This window comes from Marmota flaviventris, chromosome 10 (assembly GCF_047511675.1).
Source record: "Marmota flaviventris isolate mMarFla1 chromosome 10, mMarFla1.hap1, whole genome shotgun sequence".
Classification (NCBI taxonomy): Eukaryota; Metazoa; Chordata; class Mammalia; order Rodentia; family Sciuridae; genus Marmota; species Marmota flaviventris.
In genome coordinates this window covers 9,439,962-9,460,182 of record NC_092507.1, presented here as the reverse complement: position 1 = coordinate 9,460,182, position 20,221 = coordinate 9,439,962, and the positions used below count along the sequence as shown (strand labels likewise).

General features: G+C 44.8%; 1 protein-coding gene across 1 annotated transcript; it reads left to right on the top strand.

Moving 5' to 3' along the window:
* Positions 1–3,522: 3,522 nt before the first annotated feature.
* LOC139707353 (PRAME family member 12-like) lies at positions 3,523–8,524 on the top strand. Its single transcript, XM_071618562.1, has 4 exons — positions 3,523–3,704; positions 5,992–6,288; positions 6,548–7,123; positions 7,975–8,524. The coding sequence occupies exons 1-4, from the start codon at positions 3,523–3,525 to the stop codon at positions 8,522–8,524; spliced, it is 1,605 nt and encodes a 534-aa protein (XP_071474663.1).
* The last annotated feature ends 11,697 nt before the right edge of the window (positions 8,525–20,221 follow it).

The following is a 20,221-nucleotide window of genomic DNA, read 5'->3' as shown; positions in this document are numbered from 1 at the left end:
ACCTATTCACAGGAAAGGGGTAGGGGATAGAGGTGATTCAGAGAAAAGGAGATTAAGGAGGAGAGATCAGAAAGAAGAAGGTCAGGGAGAAGCTTAGGGGAAAAAAAGCCAAACAAACATGTAGGTTTCAAAGCCCCAAGGGCTATATAGTCAAAGCATCAAGTGAACCCCTGTTACGCTCCTATATAATTTAATGTGGCTACTTTGTGTCCTTCCCATATTTTCAAATAGAGACTGATGCAGTGGTGCACATCTCTAATCCCAGCAAACTGGGAGACCAAGGCAGGAGAATTGCAAATTCAAAGTCACCAATTTAGGAAAACTCTGTTCAAAAGAAAACAAAAAACATACAAGAAAAGGGCTGGGGATGTATCTCAGTGGTACAGCACCTGTGGATTCAATCCCCAGTAAGAAAAATAAAAACAAACAACAAAAACCAAAAAAGAATGAAAGGAAGGAAGGAAGGAAGGGAGGAAGGGAGGGAGGGAGGAAGGAAGGAAGGGAGGAAGAGAGGAAGGAAGGAAGGGAGGAAGAGAGGAAAGAAGGAAGGGAGGAAGGGAGGAAGGGAGGGAGGGAGGCAGGGAGAGAGGGAGGGAAGAAGGGAGAAAAGGAGGGAGGGAGGAAGGGGTATAACATGAAACTGAAGTCAGGCATGGTAGCCCAGTCCTATAATTTGCTCCCCCGAGGCCCAGCAGAAGGATTCCAAGAACACTGCCAGCCTGAGCAACACTGTGAGGCCCCTATCTCGAAACAAATTAAACTTAATAATAATTGAATTATTTGAATGTGTCCGTACACATGTGCACCATTTTTAATGATTCCAGAAAGATGACTTTTCAGAAATTATTTTTAATTTTAAATTATCTTTACATCTAGAATCAAGTGAAACATGACTTAAATACCGGACTTAGTTTTATTCCATCTGATAAGGCTTCATGAAACAAGTTAATGTAGTTAAAATAAACCTTAAATATTTCTGAGTGAGGAAGACATGGTAAAAAGACTAGTTTGTTGGTCGGGCACAGTGGCACATACCTATAATCCTAGTGACTTGGGAGTCTGAGGCAGGAGGATGGCAGGTTTGAGGCCAGCCTGGACAAGTTAGACTGTCTCAAAATTAAAAATAAAAAAGGCTATGAATGTAGCTCAGTGGTAGAGCACCCCTAGATTAAACTCTAATAAAACACACACACACACACACAAACACACACACACACAGAATGAGTTCTTTATCCATGTTCTTTAATTATTCCCCTGCAATAGGTAATCTGTACATAAATGGGGTAGGAGACTAAATGTTCCCAGGAAACTGTGTTCCAAAATGAGTGTGGAGGACCAGAGGGCTGCTGCTCTCCAAGTCTGGGCAACACAAGAGTGGTCATCAGTTTTTAAGAGTAGCCCTCACAATCCAATCCACAGAATTCTATCACAGAATATATCATAAAGTTATATGGCTTTGGGGGAGGTAAGGGGGATCAAAACCAGGACAGCACAGATGCTAAGCACGTGCTCTACCACTGAGCTATACTCACAGCTCAAAATACTCATGATGTTGGTCAAAACTTATGAGACAAAGCAAGGCATGATATCACACACCTATAATCCCAGCTTCTTAGAAGACTAAGGCAGGAGGATCATAGGTTCAAGGCCAGCCCCAGCGATTTAGCAAGACCCTAAGCAATGTTCTGAGACCCTGTCTCAAAATAAAAAATAAAAAAGAACTGGGAACATGGCTCATTGGTAAACACCCCTGGGTTCAATCCCCAGGATACATTAAAAAAAAAAAAAAGTAATTTTGCTAGCAGTTTTTTGTTTGTTTGTTTGTTTGTTTGTTTTTTTGGTACCAGGGATTGAAACCAAGGTTTTTCACATGCTGGGCAAGCACTGTTCCACTGAGCTTCTTCCCTATCCCTGTTATTGATTTTTTAAATTTATTTTTTGGTACTGGGGATTGAACTCAGGGGCACTCGACCACTGAGCCACATCCCCAGCACTATTTTGGTATCTTATTTAGAGATATGGTCCCACTGATTGCTAAGAGTGCCTCACTATTGCTGAGGCTGGCTTTGAACTCAAGATCCTCCTGTCTCAGCCTCCTGATCCACTGAGATCATAGGCGTACACCACTGTGCCTGGCTTCCCCAGTCCTTTTCATTTTTAAACACGAACTTGATATGCTGCCGATGGTCTTACTAAATTCAAGTGCTGAGGCAGGCTCAAACCTGCAATCCTCCTGCCTCAGCTTCCACAGTTTCTCAGACTACAGACCTGTACCAGCATGCCTCGCTATTATCGAACACTCGTTAAAATGTCATTGTTCCTTAGACTTTGCTTTTATAGGATAAAGGACCCTGACACTGTGTGGGGCTCAGCATTGCCTGGGAAATGTCCCTGTAGGAAGAACCCTGACACTGAAAGGCTCCAGATGGTGGCTGCCATGATGAGAGGGACTCACACTTTGACCTACATTTCTTGCTCCCCAACATCCTGAGAGGTACCCACAGCATCCACCCTCAGTGGCTTCAGACATGGAAAAGTGGCCTTCCCAGGGCTGAAGCTGCTCTCTGGTCTCAGGTCCCAGCTCATATTTGGTGACACTATTCTCAAGCCAGTTTGCTGAGCTGATCCCCCTGAAACATCCTTTATCTTGTAAGGGAACAAAAGACTGCTTCTGCCTCCCTGTCCCCAAGGGTACTGAGAGGTTTTAGGAGTCTCTGTTGTGTTTCTAGCAACTCCTTTCCAATTTCTTTTCTACTGAGCCACTTTTTGTATTTTATTTTGAGACAGGGTCTTGTTGAGTTTCTCAGGGCCTCACTAAATTGCTGAGGCCAGCCTTGAACTTGCAATCCTCCTGCCTCAGCCTCCAGAGCTACTGGGATTAGAGGTGTGTGCAGCCATGCCCGGCTTCATAAAGCATTTTTGTTTTTGTTTTTGAGATGGGTTCTCACCCTGCTGACCAGGCTAGCCTGGGGCTCCTCCCTTTAGGGATTGACCTCTTTCAGCCTCTGGGGCTGCTGGCATAGTAGATGGTATTAAAGAAGTGAGCCATCACACCTAAGAGGTTTTAACTCTAGAACATGTTCACAATATCAGTGTGGCCACGGACCCCTGAACAATGAGCTTTAAGGTGTTTCTCTGAGTCCAATATCAGATTAAGTCCTTTGTGTCTCATGCTCAGAACTGAGGGTGACCCTGTGAATGAAACTCTGTGAAAGAAATCCCTGAGAGGATCTCCACCCCACCCAGAATCCCTTCCCCTTCCTGCCTGGAGATCTGCTAAAACCAATCAATAAGCTGAAAATCCAACCAGGATTAATTGGATGAGATTCAATAATCTAGTCATATATGAGCTTCCGATTGGAAGGGAGGGGTTTGGAGAGGAGGAATAAAAGCTTCAGAGCAGCCAGAGAAGGTTCCAGAGAATTCTGAACCAAGAGTCACTGCCTGGATCTGTTGACACTTGGAGAGCCAAACCGTTCCATGCAGACGTGCAGAGAGGGTAAGTGACAGCCCCCCCCAAGGATGCGCCACCCTGTCTACCACAGCCAGTCTGCCCTGGTGACTGCAGCCCAGTTTGCCACCATTGCAGCTGCTGCTTCTTTAGGGATTGAACCCAAGGATGCTTTACCACTGAGCTTCATCTCCACAGACCTGTTTTTTATTTTGAATCAGGGTCTACCTAAGTTGGTCAACGTCTTGCTAAGGTGCTGTGGCTGACCTGCAACTTGACTTTTTGTGGACTGGGGATTGAACTCAGGGCTGCTTAACAAATGAGCCACATCTCCAGCACCTTTTACATTTTTTTTTTTTTTTTTTGATACAGGGCCCAAGTAAGTTGCCTAGAATCTTCCTAATTGCTAAGACTGGCCTTAAACTTTTGATGCTCCTGCCTCAGCCTCCTAAATTGCTGGGGTTAGCAGCACGGACCACTGAACCCAATGAATTTTTTTTTTTTTTTTGGCATCGAAGATTGAACTCAGGGGCACTTGACCATTTGAGCCACATCCCCAGCCCAATTTTTGTATTTTATTTAGAGACAGGGTCTCACTGAGTTGCTTAGTGCCTCACCTTTGCTGAGGCTGGCTTTCAAGATCCTCCTGTCTTAGCCTCCCTAGCTGCTGGGATTACAGGCATGTGCCACTGTGCCTGGCCCAGTGCAACGTTTTTAAGTGAGAGCTATGTATTTGATTTTGAATTGTCTTGACAATTTTCATATGTAGTCTATATTCCTTTAAATGACAGTTCATGGAATCTGTGTATTGTGGTTTTACTAGTCATTTTGTATTTAGAGCTTAAAACAGGGTGAGGGTGTTGCTCAGTGTTAGAGGACTTGCTTAGTATGAGGACCTGGGTTCAAACCTTATCACTGCAAAACAAAGGAATATGTGCACATGTATGTGATGTATACATTTTATATCAATGTTTTATTACTGGATTTTGGTGTCACGGTTTGGATAGGATGTATTCTCCCAAAGGTTCAAGTGCTAATGCAAGGGGTGAGACGATTGGGTTATAAGATCCATAATCAGTACATTTATCTATTTAATGGATTTGATAGGACTACATACTGGGTGATAAACTCTAGGCAGGTGAGGTGTGGCTGGAGGAGATAGGTCCCTGTGGGTGTGTCTTTGGGCTTATAATTTTGCGACCAAAGGCTTGGTCCCCGTCCTCCATGCTGATCCAATAGCAATGACAAGATATTGAGAAAAAGGATAAAAGGTTTATTGTTTTGCTAGCAAAGAAGAAACACAGGGACTAGTGTCCCAAAGCCTGTGCTTCTGCCTATCCTCAAGAACAGGGGGCTTTTATACAGGTGATTGAAGAAAATGGGATTAGGAAGGAGATCAGGGAGATCATGAAAGAGAAGGTTAGAGAAAAGAAGATGCGGGGGTGGGGGGAAAAACATGTAAGTTTCAAAGCCACAAGGGATATAGTGAAAGCATCCCATGAACCCCTGTTAAAGGTTCTTGGTACCGTGCCCACCACCTCCAGGCTGCCCGGTACTGATCAGCTTTTCTGAGGCTCTGTTTGGTCATGTTCTTCTGCCTCTTGAGCAATGGAGCTGGCTGTCCATGGAATGAACCTCTGAAACCAGGAACCCCAAAGAAACTTCCTCTAAGTTCAGCAACCAAAAGTTCTGATTTTCATTTTTGGGGTCCAATGGGGATCTCACCCAAGGCTATATGTGGGCTCAGTAACCTCCTATATCACTGAGCTACCACCCTCAGCACAGCTCCTAAGCTACAGCTGTATCTCGATTTACATCTGTGCAAGTCCACATATGTATATAGTTTTGTGTGTGTATGTGTGGTACAGGGAATTGAACCCAGGGCCTCACATGCTCGGCAAGCTCGATACCACTGAACCCCATCTTGAGCCTCAGACAAGATCTTGCTCAGTTTCCCAGTCCGCCCTTGAACTTGAGGTTCTCATTATTTAAAAACTTATTTTTTGTAATGGGGATTGAACTCAGGGTGCTTTACCACTTAGCCACATTCCAGCCCTTTGAATTTTTTATTCTGGTTGGGTCTCTCATGAGGGCCTTGGGTCTTATTAAGTTGCTGAGGCTGGATTTGAACTTGTAGTCCTACTGCCTCAGTGTCCCAATTTGCTAGAATTACAGGCTTGTGCCACCAGTCTGGGCATTGGCCCTGTGACATTTCTATTCTCTTTAAGGGGGTCCTAAGTGAGGTTTAGGTTTGGGATGTGGATCAGTGGTAAGGCACTTGCCTGGCATGCATTCAGCCCTTGGTTCACTCCCCAGGATCTGAAAAGTGAGGATGAGTCACCTGTCCATAGGGGGACTGGTGAGCCTTCAGACTCCTTGATAACCAGTGGGATTAGAGTTGGGAGGACCAGAGGTGGACCTGGATACTGGGGATTTGATCCCCACCACCACAGAGCTGTGGCTAACCAGGATTTGGATCTCAGCTGGTTGAGGAGGGGTTTTTCAGGCTTGGCCTGAAAGGGTGCCTCTGTTCCCTGCAGATTCAACAGGATGAGCATCAGAACTGTACCCACACTCCAGGACCTGGTGATACAGAATGTACTGCGCAACGAGGCCTTGCCCATTCCCAATCTGGAGTACCTGCCCAGGGTGCTTACCCTGCAGTTGTACAAGGAGGCTATAATGGGGGGTCACATGGAGATGGTAAAGAAGATGGTGCTGTCCTGCCCCTTGGCCTGTCTGCCTGTGGACTACCTGCTGAAGACAAGAGATGTGAAGGCCTTAAAAACCCTACTGAATGGGCTAGACTTGCTGATTTCCCAGAACATTTACCCCAGGTGAGGGGGAGCCAGGAAGAGACATCTGGGGGAGGCAGGACAGGGTGAAGGCTGGTCCAGGAGGTGCCAGGGAGGAGGCTGCCCTGTCCCCTCCACAGGAAGGATCCCTGGCTGGATTCAAGGAGAAAGGACACGGAGAAAAATAGGAGAGCAGAGGAGCAGCCGCCCAGAACAAGGGGTTCAATGGGGTCTAATGCACAGGTTGGAAGTCGGCGGGTCTTTGTCTATTTTTTGAGCCTCCTTCCCATTTTCTCCATAGGAAATGGAAACTGAAAGCAATCGATTTTCCGGAAGTGAATCAAGATAGCCCCAATGAGTGGTCCAGAGCCCCACTGGGTGCCTGCTCACAAGAGGCCACGTCTCCAAAGGAAAGAGAGAAATGCAGCCAAAGAGCAGCGAGGCCACGCTTGAAGATCTTCATAGATTTCGATCTGGAGAAAGTCTTCCAAAGATTCCTTGGCAGCCTCAGGGAGTGGGTGGAGGAGAGGAAGGGGGTGGTCCGTATATACTGCCAGAAGCTGCAGATCGGGGGTTTCTACTTGAAACTCTCTAAATTCCTGAGGACTCTGCCACTGTACTACGTGCAGGAACTGGAGGTGAATGCTCAGCACTGGACTCGAGAAATAATGGAACATTTTTGTTTTGTCCTGATCGAGATGAAGAACCTTTGCATCCTCCATCTCTCTGACTTGAGCCCGCAGGTCTTCACAGGCCGTTCCATAAACAGGTGGTTTTCCCATAGATTCAGCCTTCAACTGCGGAAGGTGAACAAACTCCGCGAGCTCTACGTGAACAATGTCTTCTTCCTCTACGGAGCGCTGCACAAAATCCTCCTGTAAGCATGAGGGGTGCGCATTGCCACAAAAGCCATTTTTGCTTACCGAGCATTAAAAGGGCTTGTGCCCTGGCCACTAGCCATGTCAGGGAAGGAGATGCTGGAGAGTGACCGAGTGACCTCAGGTTCTGGTCCCCTGCTCAGTCCTGAAGGATGGTCTCATCACCACCCACACAGAAGCAGAGGGCTAAACCGGGGTGCATGGTCTGGGAAGTGCCACCATGTAGGGAAGCCAGGTGGGAGGGACAAGAGCTAGTGAGGGTGGGTGAGGTTCCTTTTCTGGGAGGCCTATCCAGTGAAGGAGGTGGGAGACGGGGTAGAGGAGAGGGCGCTGGAGGAGAGAAGCCCCCTCACCTGCACCTTGCAACAGGGAAGCTCTGTGCTCTCCAGCGGGGAACAGAGGAGCCGCCCCCAATGCCCCCCTGGGGAAGGCTGCTCTGAGCCTCAGGTGGTGATTCTGGACTGGAGGGTGAGGAGCAGGGATGGAGGGTACAGGGTGTGAGCCTCCCCAGTGGATAACCCGGGTTGGTTTCCTTCATCTTGCCTGGGATTGTCCTTCGTACATGACTCCCCCTGACCTCCTGTGGCCAGAGCTGTGGCCTTGGGCTTGGCAGTCAGGGGAGGAGCCTTAGAGATGATGGACCCACCTGGTCACTCAAGTGGTGGTGAAAGGCTCACCCTGAAATGGGTGAGTGTAGGAGCAGATTCTGCAACCCACAGTGTCCTGGGGGTCCACCATCATCAGAAGGTCAGGGCGACCTTGGGTTTGGGATTAGACAGTTCTCACCTACCATTTCCCACTATATCCACGTGGTGCCTTCATTCTCCAGAACTCTTTGCTTTCTCTCCAGGAGTCAGACCCCCTTGAAAACACTCTCGCTGAGAGGTTGTCCGCTCAAGGAGAAGGATTTAAAGCATCTGTCCCTGTGTCCGAGCACTGATCAACTGAAGTGTCTGGATCTCAGCTCTTTTTCCATGAAGGATATGAGTCCTGAGCCCCTCCGGGTCCTGCTGGAGAAGGTGGCACACACCCTTGAGACCCTGGTCTTAGAGTTTTGTGAGATAACAGAGTCCCAGCTAAATGCCATCTCACCAGCCCTGGGTCACTGTTCCCAGCTCAAAACCTTCAGTTTCTGTGGGAACCAAATCCCCCTGACTGCTCTTAAGAACCTGCTGAGCCACACCGCTAGCCTGCCGCTGGAACAAGCGAAGTACCCTGCCCCTCTGGAGAGCTTTGACGAAATCCTCTGGGGTTTTTGGACTGAGATCAACCCCATGAAATTTGACCAGGTTCGGAAGGAGCTGATGCAGCTGGTGAAGGACATCAGGCCTGTCCACGACATCCAGATTTATTCTTACGATTGTGTTCTTCACCTCAAACATACAGATTTTATTGCCTGAAACCCAGTGGCAATTCGGTAGGCAGGGGATTATTGACATGCACAACACATTAGCTTTCTTGGCCTGGGGGTGAGGCTCAGGTAGAGTAGGCCCTTCAGGCATGAGGCCGTGAGTTTGATCTCCAGAACCTCAAGAAATGCTTCTTATAAATTTCTGATGGGGGGGCTGGGGATGTGGCTCAAGCGGTAGCGCGCTCGCCTGGCATGCGTGCGGCCCGGGTTCGATCCTCAGCACCACATACAAACAAAGATGTTGTGTCCGCCGAAAACTAAAAAATAAATATTAAAAATTCTCTCTCTCTCTCTCCCTCCCTCTCTCACTCTCCCTCCCTCCCTCTCTCACTCTATCTTTAAAAAAAAAAAAAAAAAAAAAAAAAAAAAAAAATTTCTGATGGGGTTCATGTGTGCACATGGCTTCAAGGTTGAGTCCAGTCTTGACAACTCAGGAAGACCGTCTCACAATAAGGGCTGGGGATGTAGCTCTGGGCAAATGCCGTGGCTTTAATCCCCAGTATTTCTGAAAAATGGGTTAGGGTTGGCCTTCAGGAGGATAGGTATAAGGGCCTTCATTTTACTATGCTACTTGGTTTTTGGCTCTATTATTCCATAATAAAAATGTACTAAATTTTCACTGCTATGATGATTTTTGTGTGTGTATGTGGGATTTGAATCAAAGGGTGCTAAACAACTAGGCCACATCCCCAACTATTTTTAAGACAGTTTCCAAGTTGCCCAGGACATTATTAAGTTGCTGAGGGTAGCCTTGAACTTCATCCCCCTGCCTCATTCTCCCAAGCTGCTGGGACTACAGGTGTGTGCTACCACACCCGGCTGCTAATTTGAAATCCTTTGGAAGCGTGGGACATAACTGCCATACCTGCCTTGCTGGATTTGACACCCTGCTTTTTTTCTGTGCCTCTGCTCAGGGCCAAGAAGCAAGTCTGAGCTACCAAGACAGACAGCAGTCCTGTAAGCCTGGTCTGCCTGCAGATTTTCAGGGAAGTGAAGGGGGAGTTTATTCAGAAAGATCAGACAACCATAGCCAAAGTCAGAGGACAGAAATTGCAGGTACTTTAGAATTTTAGTCTGTACTCTGTGACCAGGCTATTTAAAGGACTTCCAGTTGCCTAATTCAGACACCACTGGAGGTTCAAGGCTACCTTCTGGCATAATTGAGGAACGGGATTCAAGACTAGGATTGTTTTCTGTTTGGTGGGGGCTCAAAATGGATTTTTTTATTTGGTCATTTGCTGACAATCTGCCCAGTGTGATCAATAAAACAGGACACTCCTGGACCCCCTTCCTGTGGATTTAACCAAACCATTTCTTGACTGTTCTTTTTGCCATCAAATAACTCTCTCCTTGCTCCAAGCATCTGCAGCTTCCAGAAGGAGCGGATGTGTGTTCTGAAGGGGCTCAGATCTGTAGAATTGTGGCCAGGCCACATTTGGGAGGAGTGTGAAGAAAGATCAAAGTGCTGTCACCTTCTGCAGCCACAGCATGTTGCTGAGGTCACTCTCCTTCAAGCAGACTGGCTCTCTCTCCCTCTTGGGGTGAACATCTACTACTTGCCAGGCAGGAGCAGAAGCTGGAGCAGGGGTTCAACTGCTGTGGTGACTGTGGCTCTGGCTGTAGAAGGGGCAGGCAGGGGGCTCTCTGCTGTCCCCATATGTCCCCTACTCCCCAATACTAGACTGGCTCCTCCTCCATGTCTCAGTTGGCATCACCTCCGAGGCCCTCTCTGAACACCCCGTCGTCCACACCATGGTTGTTCTATAGAAGGAATGGATCACAGTTGGCCACATTGCACATTCTTTTTTTTTAAGATAGAGAGAGAGGGAGAGAGAATTTTAATATTCATTTTTTAGTTTTCGTCGGACACAACATCTTTGTTTGTATGTGGTGCAGAGGACCGAACCCGGGCCGCACGCATGCCAGAGGAGCGCGCTACCACTTGAGCCACATCCTCAGCCCACATTGCACATTCTTGCTTCTTATAGGTGGCCAGCCCCAGAGACAGGGACTCACCTGCCATCTTCATCCATGAGGACCATACCTGACCCCCTGTCTAGCCACAGAGGTGCTTAATAAATAGTGTTATGACTGAGCTACATCACAATCCTTATTTTTTCTTTTGACACAAGGTCTCAAGTTGCTAAGGCTGGCCTGCAACCTGTGATCCTCCTGCCTCAGCCTCCTGAGTTGCTGGGATTACAGCTATGTACCACAGTGCCCTCTGGTCTTCTCTGTATGTGGCCTGTTGTCCACCAGGGCCTCCCCCTGTTGGGTGCACTTTCCAACCTGGTGGTCTCAGGAGGGCTGAGCTTCCTTCATGACAGTGGCTCCCAAAGGACAGGAAGCACAGCCTGCCAGGTGTGTTAGGCTCCTCTCCAGGGCCCAGTTCAGCAGCACTCTAGCATATTCATATTCTATTCCTCAGAGCAGGGCTGGGGATGTAGCACATTGGCAAATACCCCAGTCTCAATCCCTTATAGCAGGCTCAAAACCTTATAAATAAATTAATAATAATAATAATAATAATAATAATAAGGAGCGCTGGGTGCGGTTGCACATGCCTGTAATCCCAGTGACTGTGGAGGCCAAGACAGGAGGATCTCAAGTTCAAGGCCACTTGGGACACTTTGCTACTGAGCTACACCCCCAACACATTTCACATTTTTATTTGAGACAGGGTCTGACTATGTTGCCCAGGCTGGCTTGGAATCTCGGATCCTCCTGCCTCAGCCTCCCAAGTTACTGGGATTGTAAGTGTGCACCTCGGTACCTGGCCATAGAGCATTTAAAACACTCAAGAGATTACATTGCACTGGGGAGAAAGTGCCATAACTAAAAGGAGAATAATAGCCACAGACTACAGAATTCCTCTGGATTAATGTTGTACCAATACCAAGACCCTCAATAAACTCTCAGACCATACATTGCCATTCCAGTTAAGACTTTATTGCTGGCCAGAAACAGACACTCTACTCTCTAAAAGTGAGATGGTCAGAGTAGCACACCACCTTCAGTGATGCCTCATATTTAAGCCAAAAAACCACAAAAAGGGAGATTTGGGGGTCTGACCAATGGAAGCAAGCACATTGAATATGAAAAGAAGAGCAGTGTACTACAATTTTATTGATGTTTTTATATTAACCAAGTTTTAGATTCTGTAAGGTGGAACAATGTTCTAAAATAACAGTTGTTTTTTCACCAGAGATGTACAAACTTTCATTTGTCCAGTTAGTTGCTTCAGAGAATAAAACTTAAAAGACACAATGTAATTAATATTTTAAGAAGGGTTTGTCATTTTAATATGTAAATCAAACTTGGTTTATATCAGCGCATTAATATTTGCTCTTACATATATAAACAACTTAGTTATAAAGAAACATTTTAATATTTATCCTTTATTTATAGATGTTTATATTACTTACTTAGATCCTATTGTTTACTTTGATGTATTATAATTATATTTTACCACACAAAGACTTTTTTGCCTGGAAACATGTTTTTTGCTAAACATATTTTTATATTTAGAACATTTTAATAATTTTTAATCCACAGATCCCTCTTTTTGTTTATATCTTAAAATAACCCTTATCAATTTCTGAATTTAGATAAGTTAATCCTTTTTAATAAGAGGAACTATGTTTACAGTACTCTAATTGAAATGCAGTTGAAACCTCTTGACATTTTGTATATAGAATTAAACCCGCTGGGACTTTTAACTTTTATAACCTTGTTTATGTGATAACGTAAGGTAATTTTAATTTTTTTAAATTTACTAATATATGAAAACTCCAACAGTGCTTAAATATTTTACCTTATGGAATTTAAGGATTTAAGATTATTTGATATTCCATTTAACAGTTAACAGTTAAACTTTGTAAACCAATCAGATGTCTCTAATAAACACATCCATGATTAATTTCATATAGGTTAGATTTAATTTACATTTTATTAAAAAAGGGTATAAGACAAGTGCATTGAATAGAATTTGTAATTTTTTCCCATGGAAGAAAAATCCTAGAGATAATGGATATTAGACACTTTATAGACATGAACATTTTATTAATAACTCTTTGACCACCTAGAAACAAACTGTGCATTAGAAACTTTAAAGACATATTTACTTTAATTTATTTACCCAATTTTAATTGAACCTTTTAAATCATATGAAGCAAAGGGATTTGGATCCATTTCTTAAATTTTAATTTATGAACTCTTATGTCAATTTTTAGTACTAAATATATGTAGACACGGCAACACATGTAGATGGACAGTACTCCGGTGCCCCTACACAAAACAGACAAACAAAAGCATTGTAGGTTATTTGTTAAAAAACTATCAGATTGAGAGTTAACCCTTGTTATTTGGCCTTAGAAAAAAGCAGAATGTAATCAGAAAAACATATTAACTTAGGTGTATCAGATCAAAATTATGAATTTAACAAATATAGACTTTCAAAAACCTTCTTAGCCTTCTTCCTGAGATGGTCCTGCACATCAAAGGTGACAAGAATTCAGGGAACATAGACAAATGACAGGGCCTTATTCCTCCATGAAGGAACTTCCCAAAGAGGAACTCCATTGCTCTCCTCAGGAGAGTCACCCAGGTTGGGGTCCCATTGTATGGTTACATATGAGAGTCCAGTCTCCATAATCCACTGAGGGTGGGAACTGTGAGCTCTTTGGGAAGTTGAGGAGCAGAGATATGTGTCAAAGGCAAGTGTCTCTGATATGATTTGAATATAAGGTGTCCTCCAAAAGCATCTGTGTTAATGCAAGAGGTGAAAAATCAGATCATGAGAGCTGTAATCCAATCAATAGATTAATCCATCAAATGGATATATTTTTGTATGTGTGTGTGTGTAAATATATATATAAAACCTAGATAACCATTGATAAAATGGAGTTTCAGAAGCCCTCTCTGGCTGCTAAGGTCCTCTGACAATGACTGGTTTTAGCTGGGTTTCCATAACCCAGAGAGGTGCCATCCCAACCAGGACACAATTCAACTTTCCTCCTCAGGGGTCTTCCTGGGTCTTTTCAAGAGCTTTGGTTTGTCCAAGGCCTTTTCCAAATTCAAAGAGTCCTGTCCTTTCTGTCCTACAGTCATTCAGTCTGATACCTTGTCAGGACTCTTTAGATAATCTTATGACCCAAGCCACTGGAGTGAGAAAGGGTGTCAGGGGATGACCAGAGTGTCTGGCTGGGAGGTTCCCGCAGAAGGCACACAGGAGACCACTCATCACCTGGAACTAGGGGAGAGCAGGGAGCTGGGGCTGGAGAGGTGGCCCCAGGCAGGGCTTGCTAAGTGGCAATTGGCAGGTTTGGGCAGGCTTGGGACATGGCCTGAGCTCTGTTTCCATTTCCAGAAGGCTGTTGAGGGGACCATGTTCCCTAGAGGGAATTAACAAGAACAGAGACACCATCAGAGGAATCATTGCCACCAAGGTGAGAAAGATTGGCTTGCACTTGAGTGACTATGGGCAGCTTGGCAGACCCTGGAGGTGGCCCTGGGCAACTTGACCCGAGGTTGCTGTCTTGCACCACACAGAGGAGTAAAGCTTCTCCTGGGCAGGGAAGAAACCTGCAGTGGCAAGGGTAGTAAGCCTGGCCTTGGGGGAGTTGGGGAGTTGAGGCCCTGGGTTCCCAGGGGCCACAAGCAGCCATGCTCTGCCTGCACCAGGGGTCACAGGAGCTCTAGTCCAGGAAGAAACAACACCCAGCAGGACAGCTAGATTCACCAACAGCCGGGGTCCAGTTTTCTAGTTTCATCTCCCCAGGCCCCGCCAAGATGCCTCTACCCAGGTGCACCACCAGCCCCTACACACCGTCCAGTAACAAAAACAAACAAACAGAAAATCACTTTTGAGGTTGGGGGAGATTGGTTTTGAATTAATTTTCATGGCTGCTCTCCACAGTCAGCACCAATCAGAGAAAAGTGTAATCTGAAGCAAGAGCCACCTGGAATTCAGTGTCAATTGAGCCAGCAGGGGGCAGGCTTGTCCCAGTGTGTTCCCTCTCCTATCAAGTAACCTTCTACTGCTGGGTTCTAGAGCCACTTGTCATTGTGTCCAGTAAAGGGAATGGGCACCTTGTGGGTGGACTCTGCCTTAGGTCAGGGTTGTCCATTTGACCTTAGCTATTTTTGTTTTCTCCTCCACCTCCTCCTCCTCCTCCTCCTTCTCCTCCTTCTCTTCCTCCTCCTCCTCTTTATTCTCCTTCTACCCCTCTTTCTCCTATTGATTTTTCATTTTCTTTTTTGGTACTGGTGTTTGAACTCAGGGTACTTAACCACTGAGCCACATCCCCAGCTCTTTTCAATTTTTATTGAGGCAGGATCTCACTAAGCTGCTTATGGCCTTGTTAAGTTGCTGAGGCTGGCTTTGAACTTGTGATCCTTCTGCCTCAGCATCCTAAACACTGAGATTACAATCATGGCCCACCATATCTGGTTTCCAATGCTGTCTCATGCTGAGACACGATCTGTTTGTTCTCCATACTGGTTTCAAACTCATGATCATCCTGCTGCAGCCTCCTGAATAACTGGATTACAGACATGGACCACCATGCTCAGTTTCAATGTAAGCAATGCTAAAAGCCACATATACTATTTGAGAGTATTTGCAAGTAAGAGATGGAAAATGCTAACTCTGAGATGAGGCTTGATTGTCATGTGTATCTTGTACATGTGATGGCATACCACTTTGGAGTGGAGTCCCAGGAAACAAAAAGATCAGAATAGACTCCAGCCTATGAAAAATATGGTGTCGTTACAGGGTTGGTGACCTACACCTGTAATTCCAGCTACCCAGGAGGCTGAGGCAGGTGGATTATGAGTTCAAGGCAAGCCTTGGCAATTTAACAAGACACTGTCTGAAAATACAAAATGAAGAAGCCTGGATGTAGCTGTAACAGAGCATCCCTGGGCTTCAATACGCCGTAAAACACACCCACACATATTTGAAAAGGGGAAATAAAGAAATGTAGCACAGTTTGTTAGCACGTGTCTGTAATTCCAATGACTTGGGGCTGAGGCAGGAGGATCAAATTGCTTAAGCAAGGATTAAATTGCTTCAGCAATTTAATGAGACCCTAAGCCACTTAGTGAGACCCTGTCTCAAACTGAAAATATATAAATGAAAAGGAGATGTAGCTCTGTGGTGTTGTGCACCTGGATTCAATCCCCAGAACCAAAACAAAAACCAAATCAAAACAAAACAAAAAATACAACAGAAAAAGAAAGGAAAAACAGAAGGAAAGAAGTTTCATATGATCTAGATCAAAGCAGAAATCAAAACTATTGGGATGAAGGGAAACTGCATGTAGAGACACTAAGTCGGAACCTCTGGTCATTTGAAGAGAAAGAAATGTGATATTTTCTTTGCATCACAAACTATGTGCCACCATTTTGTGTTTCTTTTTTGGTACTGGGGACTGAACCCAGTGGTGCTCTACCGAGCTACATCTCCACCTCCTTTTATTTTTATTTTGAGACAGGATCTTGCTAACTTGCTGAGGCTGGCCTCCCACTTGTGCTTCTCCTGCCTCAGCCTCTGGAGTTGCTGGGTTTGCAGGCATGTGCTGCTCCTCCTTGGCTTGGTCACTAGGGAAGACTGTCTGAGTGTAGACCCTATAAAGGTTCTCTTTTGAGCTCAGTTGCCCTACACCACTAAAGCACTTGTTGCCAAACACTCTGTTCTCATCCCTGATGCTAATGTAATAATGATGACACAGTTCTGAGAAAAAGGAAAGGGAATGTTTACTATTTTGGTAGCAAAAAAAAAAAAAACCAAAAACAACAACAACAACAACAACAAAAAAAAAAAAAAACAGAGGGTCTTCTGTCCCAAAGGCTGTCATTCTGCCAATCAAAGGAACAAGTTGTTGTTATTTTTTTAAAAAAGAAATAAATGACAGGAGGATGCATTACAATTCTTATTACATGTATACAGCACATTTTTTAATATCTCTGGTTGTATATAAAGTATGTTGACACCAATTCGTGTCTTCATACATGTATTTGTATAATGATGTTCATCACATTCCACCATCCTTGCTAATCCCCTGCCCTCCCTTTCCCTCCCACTCCTCTGCCCAATCTGGAATTCATCTATTTCTCCCATGGTCCCCTCCCTACCCCACTATGAGTCAGCCTCCTTAAAACTGAGAAAATATTTGGCATTTGTTGTGGGGGGGATTTTCTAACTTCACTTAGCATTATCTTCTCCAATGCCATGTATTTACCTGCAAATGCCATGATTTTATTTTCTTTTAATGCTAAGTAAAATTCCACTGTGTATATATGCCACATTTTTTATCCATTCATCCACTGAAGGGCATCTAGGTTGGCTCCACAGCTTAGCTATTGTGAATTGTGCTGCTATAAACATTGATGTGGCTGTGTTCCTGTAGGATGCTGTATTTAAGTCCTTTGGGTATAGTCTGAGGAGAGTAATAGCTTTGTCAATGGTAATTCCATTCCCAGATTTCCAAGGAATCTCCATACTGCTTTCAATAATGGCTGCACCAATTTGCAGTCCCACCAGCAACGTATGAGTGTGCCTTTTCCCCCACATCCTCGCAACACTTATTGTTGTTTGTCTTCATAATAGCTGCCATTCTGACTGGAGTGAGATGATATCTTAGAGTAGTTTTGATTTGTATTTCTCTGATTGCTACAGATGACGAACATCTTTTCATATATTTGTTGATTGATTGTATATCCTTTTCTGAGAAGTGTCTGTTCAGGTCCTTGGCCCAATTGTTGATTAGATTACTTGTTTTTTTGGTGCTTAGCAATTTGAGTTCTTTATATACCCTAGAGATTAATGCTGAACAGGTTGTTTTTAAAGAGGTGATTCTGAGAAAATTAGAGAGCAGAAACCAGGAAGGAGAACATCAGGGACAAGAAGATCAGGGAGGAGGAAGTTAGGGAGAAGATTTAGGGGAAAGAAAAAAATATGTAAGATTCAAAGCCACAAGGGATTTAGTGAAAGCATCAAGCAAACCCCTGTCACACACTGAACCACATCCCCAACTCCCCCTTTTTTGGAGGAACTGGGGATTGAACCCAGGGGTACTTTAACACTGAGCCACATCCCTAGAACATTTTATTTTTTATTTTGAGAGAGGTTATTACTAACTCGCAATCCTCTTGCCTCAACTCCTGAGTTGGTAGAATTAGATGTTGTGCCACTGTGTCCACTACAATGCCCATTTTTTAAAACTCCCCACCCCAAAATTTAATTCACCAAAAGAACAAGGTACCCAAGCCACTTTTTCTTGTTCTCCTCTTCCCATCCCCCCTTTGGTACCAGGAGTAGAACCAAAGGACACTAAACCACTGAGCCACAGTTCTAGCATTTTTTTTTTAAATTTAGTAAATACAAGTTATAGGAAACGAATAGTTTAATTATACAACATGTTGGACAATTAGGCCTTTCCTATTAGATCAGTTCCTGATTTCTGAAGCTTATTGCTTTGAGGTAAGATGAAACATTGAAATATTCCATTGAAAACTTAATAGAGACACAATTCCCTGCATTACTGAAACCCTGGCACCGAATTAAATTTACTAGTTGCATTTTGCTAGTCTTATTTGTCTCTCAGAAATGCACTTAGTCCCCGCAGGGGAGTAGGTTTCTTTGTGTCAACACTAAGCAGATGTCAGAACTGTGGTGCTTCTAAGTCTCAAGGCTGCTCTTCCTGATTCTTTGTCGTCTTCTGTAACTGATGTCTCTATTCGCTTCTGCCTCTGCTCATACTTCTGTGCTACTGCATCTCTTGTCTGGTCTCTGAGGTTGTAGGGTCTGCATCTTTGGACTCAATCAACCTTGGATTGAACATGGTTGAAAATAAGTGCATCTGTGCTTAATGTGTAGATTCTTTTTTCTTTTCATTATTCTCTAAACAGCACAGTGTAAACTGTTATGTAATGTTCCCATTGTATTAAATGTTATAAGGAACCTCGAGATGGTTTAAAGCACACAGGAGGATGTGCATAGGTTATATGCAAACACTGCATCATTTATACCTGACCTTGAACATGTGCAGAGTTTGGTATACAAAGGGGGTGGGGGAGCGGGGGTCCTGGAATCAATTCACTGTGGATACTGAGTGAAGGCTGTACTTGGCCTTGGCTAGGGAGTATAATTTTCACATGTGTGTTTACAATCTAGGTCACTTGAACCCTACATATTTTCACACATCAACAATCATTGGTTTGTGGTGGGTACCAGGGATTGAACTCAGGGGCACTTGACCACTGAGCCATATCCTCAGCACTATGGTGTATATATTTTAGAGACAGGGTCTCCCTGACTAGCTTAGTGCCTTGCCATTGCTGAGGCTGGGTTTGAACCTGTGATCCTCCTATCTCAGCCTCCTGAGCCACAGGGATTACAGGCATGTGCCACTGTGACTGGCAACCATGGTTCTTAGTATCAAAAACGAACCCAGGTACATTTAAGCAGAGAGAGTGTACAGTAAGCATGTTGTAAAGCCCACACGATTATTGGCAACGTTAGGACAATGCTGTGGAAGTGGGCAGGGACCAAGGTAAGCTGGCTAGTTTTGGGATGGGCAAAGGTGTGACACTGCAGTGGAGGGGAGAAATAAATCATATTCACACACTAATGCTTTTTTCAATGCTTCATTCACTCAAATCACTCAATACAACTTCACTGTATAGGTTCTTAATCAAGAAAATGATAATCCTCATGGTCACTGCAATACACATAATCAATTCAAAACTAAAAATTCTAAGTTAAGTATGAGCACAGCAAACACTTAATCATGCCAGACTCATTACAGACATTCCCTCTGCATGCTCAGCTCAAGTGCCAGGTTTAGAGTGTCAAGTCTTAGGGTTGACGTCCAGCAGATGCTCACTCACTCAGACTGCAGTGATCAGGTCAGGAACCCATGGAGGCTTTTCCTGGGCTGGATGTGACAGATGATTGAGGAGACAGTCTTAAGAGGAAGTCGCCATTCTCACCAGGGTCGAGATGTGGCTGTAGAGTTTGAGCGCGGTGAGGACAATGCAGAGGATCAGGCAGATGATGAGAAGAGGTGGGACATCGGTGCAGGACCTCATTGGGCTCTCCAGCATGTGGCCATGAGTGCAGCTGGCTGAATGTCTGTTCACTTGCTCCATCATTTCTACTAAATATTGGGGCTCTGCTCACCCTTTCAGTCCCTATCTGGTATTACCTTGTTTCTTAGTGATGTCTTACATTCTGAGGTCATGACCTGTCCCCTCTGACACCCACTAGGGTGAAGGCAAATGACCGTGACTTCACGCTGAGTTTTAACTGGGTTGTGAAAAGAGACTTGTCTTTATCAGGCTGTGCCTGATTCATACTAGAGGGCTCTGGAGGTTGTGTCTGGTGGACCTCCAGGTTCATTTTCAACTGGAATTACTTAGGCTGAGGCCATTCTTAGGTTAAGGACATCGCTACAGCCAGCCTGGACCACAGCTTGGACCCCCCACAGACACCCTGATTAGGACCTGCTGCCAGGTGACATAGCACATTTGGGACACAGGCCACACCTTAGGCATTAACCCCAAACCACATCAGGAGGCAGAAAAATAGAATTGACTTTTTTATTCCTATCAAGTAATGGAGGACCCTGCCTCACTTGGAGACTCCCATGTTGGGTGGGGAATTCCTTGACACAGGAAGGGC

Excerpts from the sequence above, each read along its gene's own strand:
- LOC139707353 (XM_071618562.1), top strand. The coding sequence starts at position 3,523 with ATGCGCCACCCTGTCTACCACAGCCAGTCTGCCCTGGTGACTGCAGCC. Across the intron at positions 6,289-6,547 it reads TCCCAGAACATTTACCCCAG|GAAATGGAAACTGAAAGCAA; the intron begins GTGAGGGGGAGC and ends TTTTCTCCATAG. Across the intron at positions 7,124-7,974 it reads GCGCTGCACAAAATCCTCCT|GAGTCAGACCCCCTTGAAAA; the intron begins GTAAGCATGAGG and ends CTTTCTCTCCAG.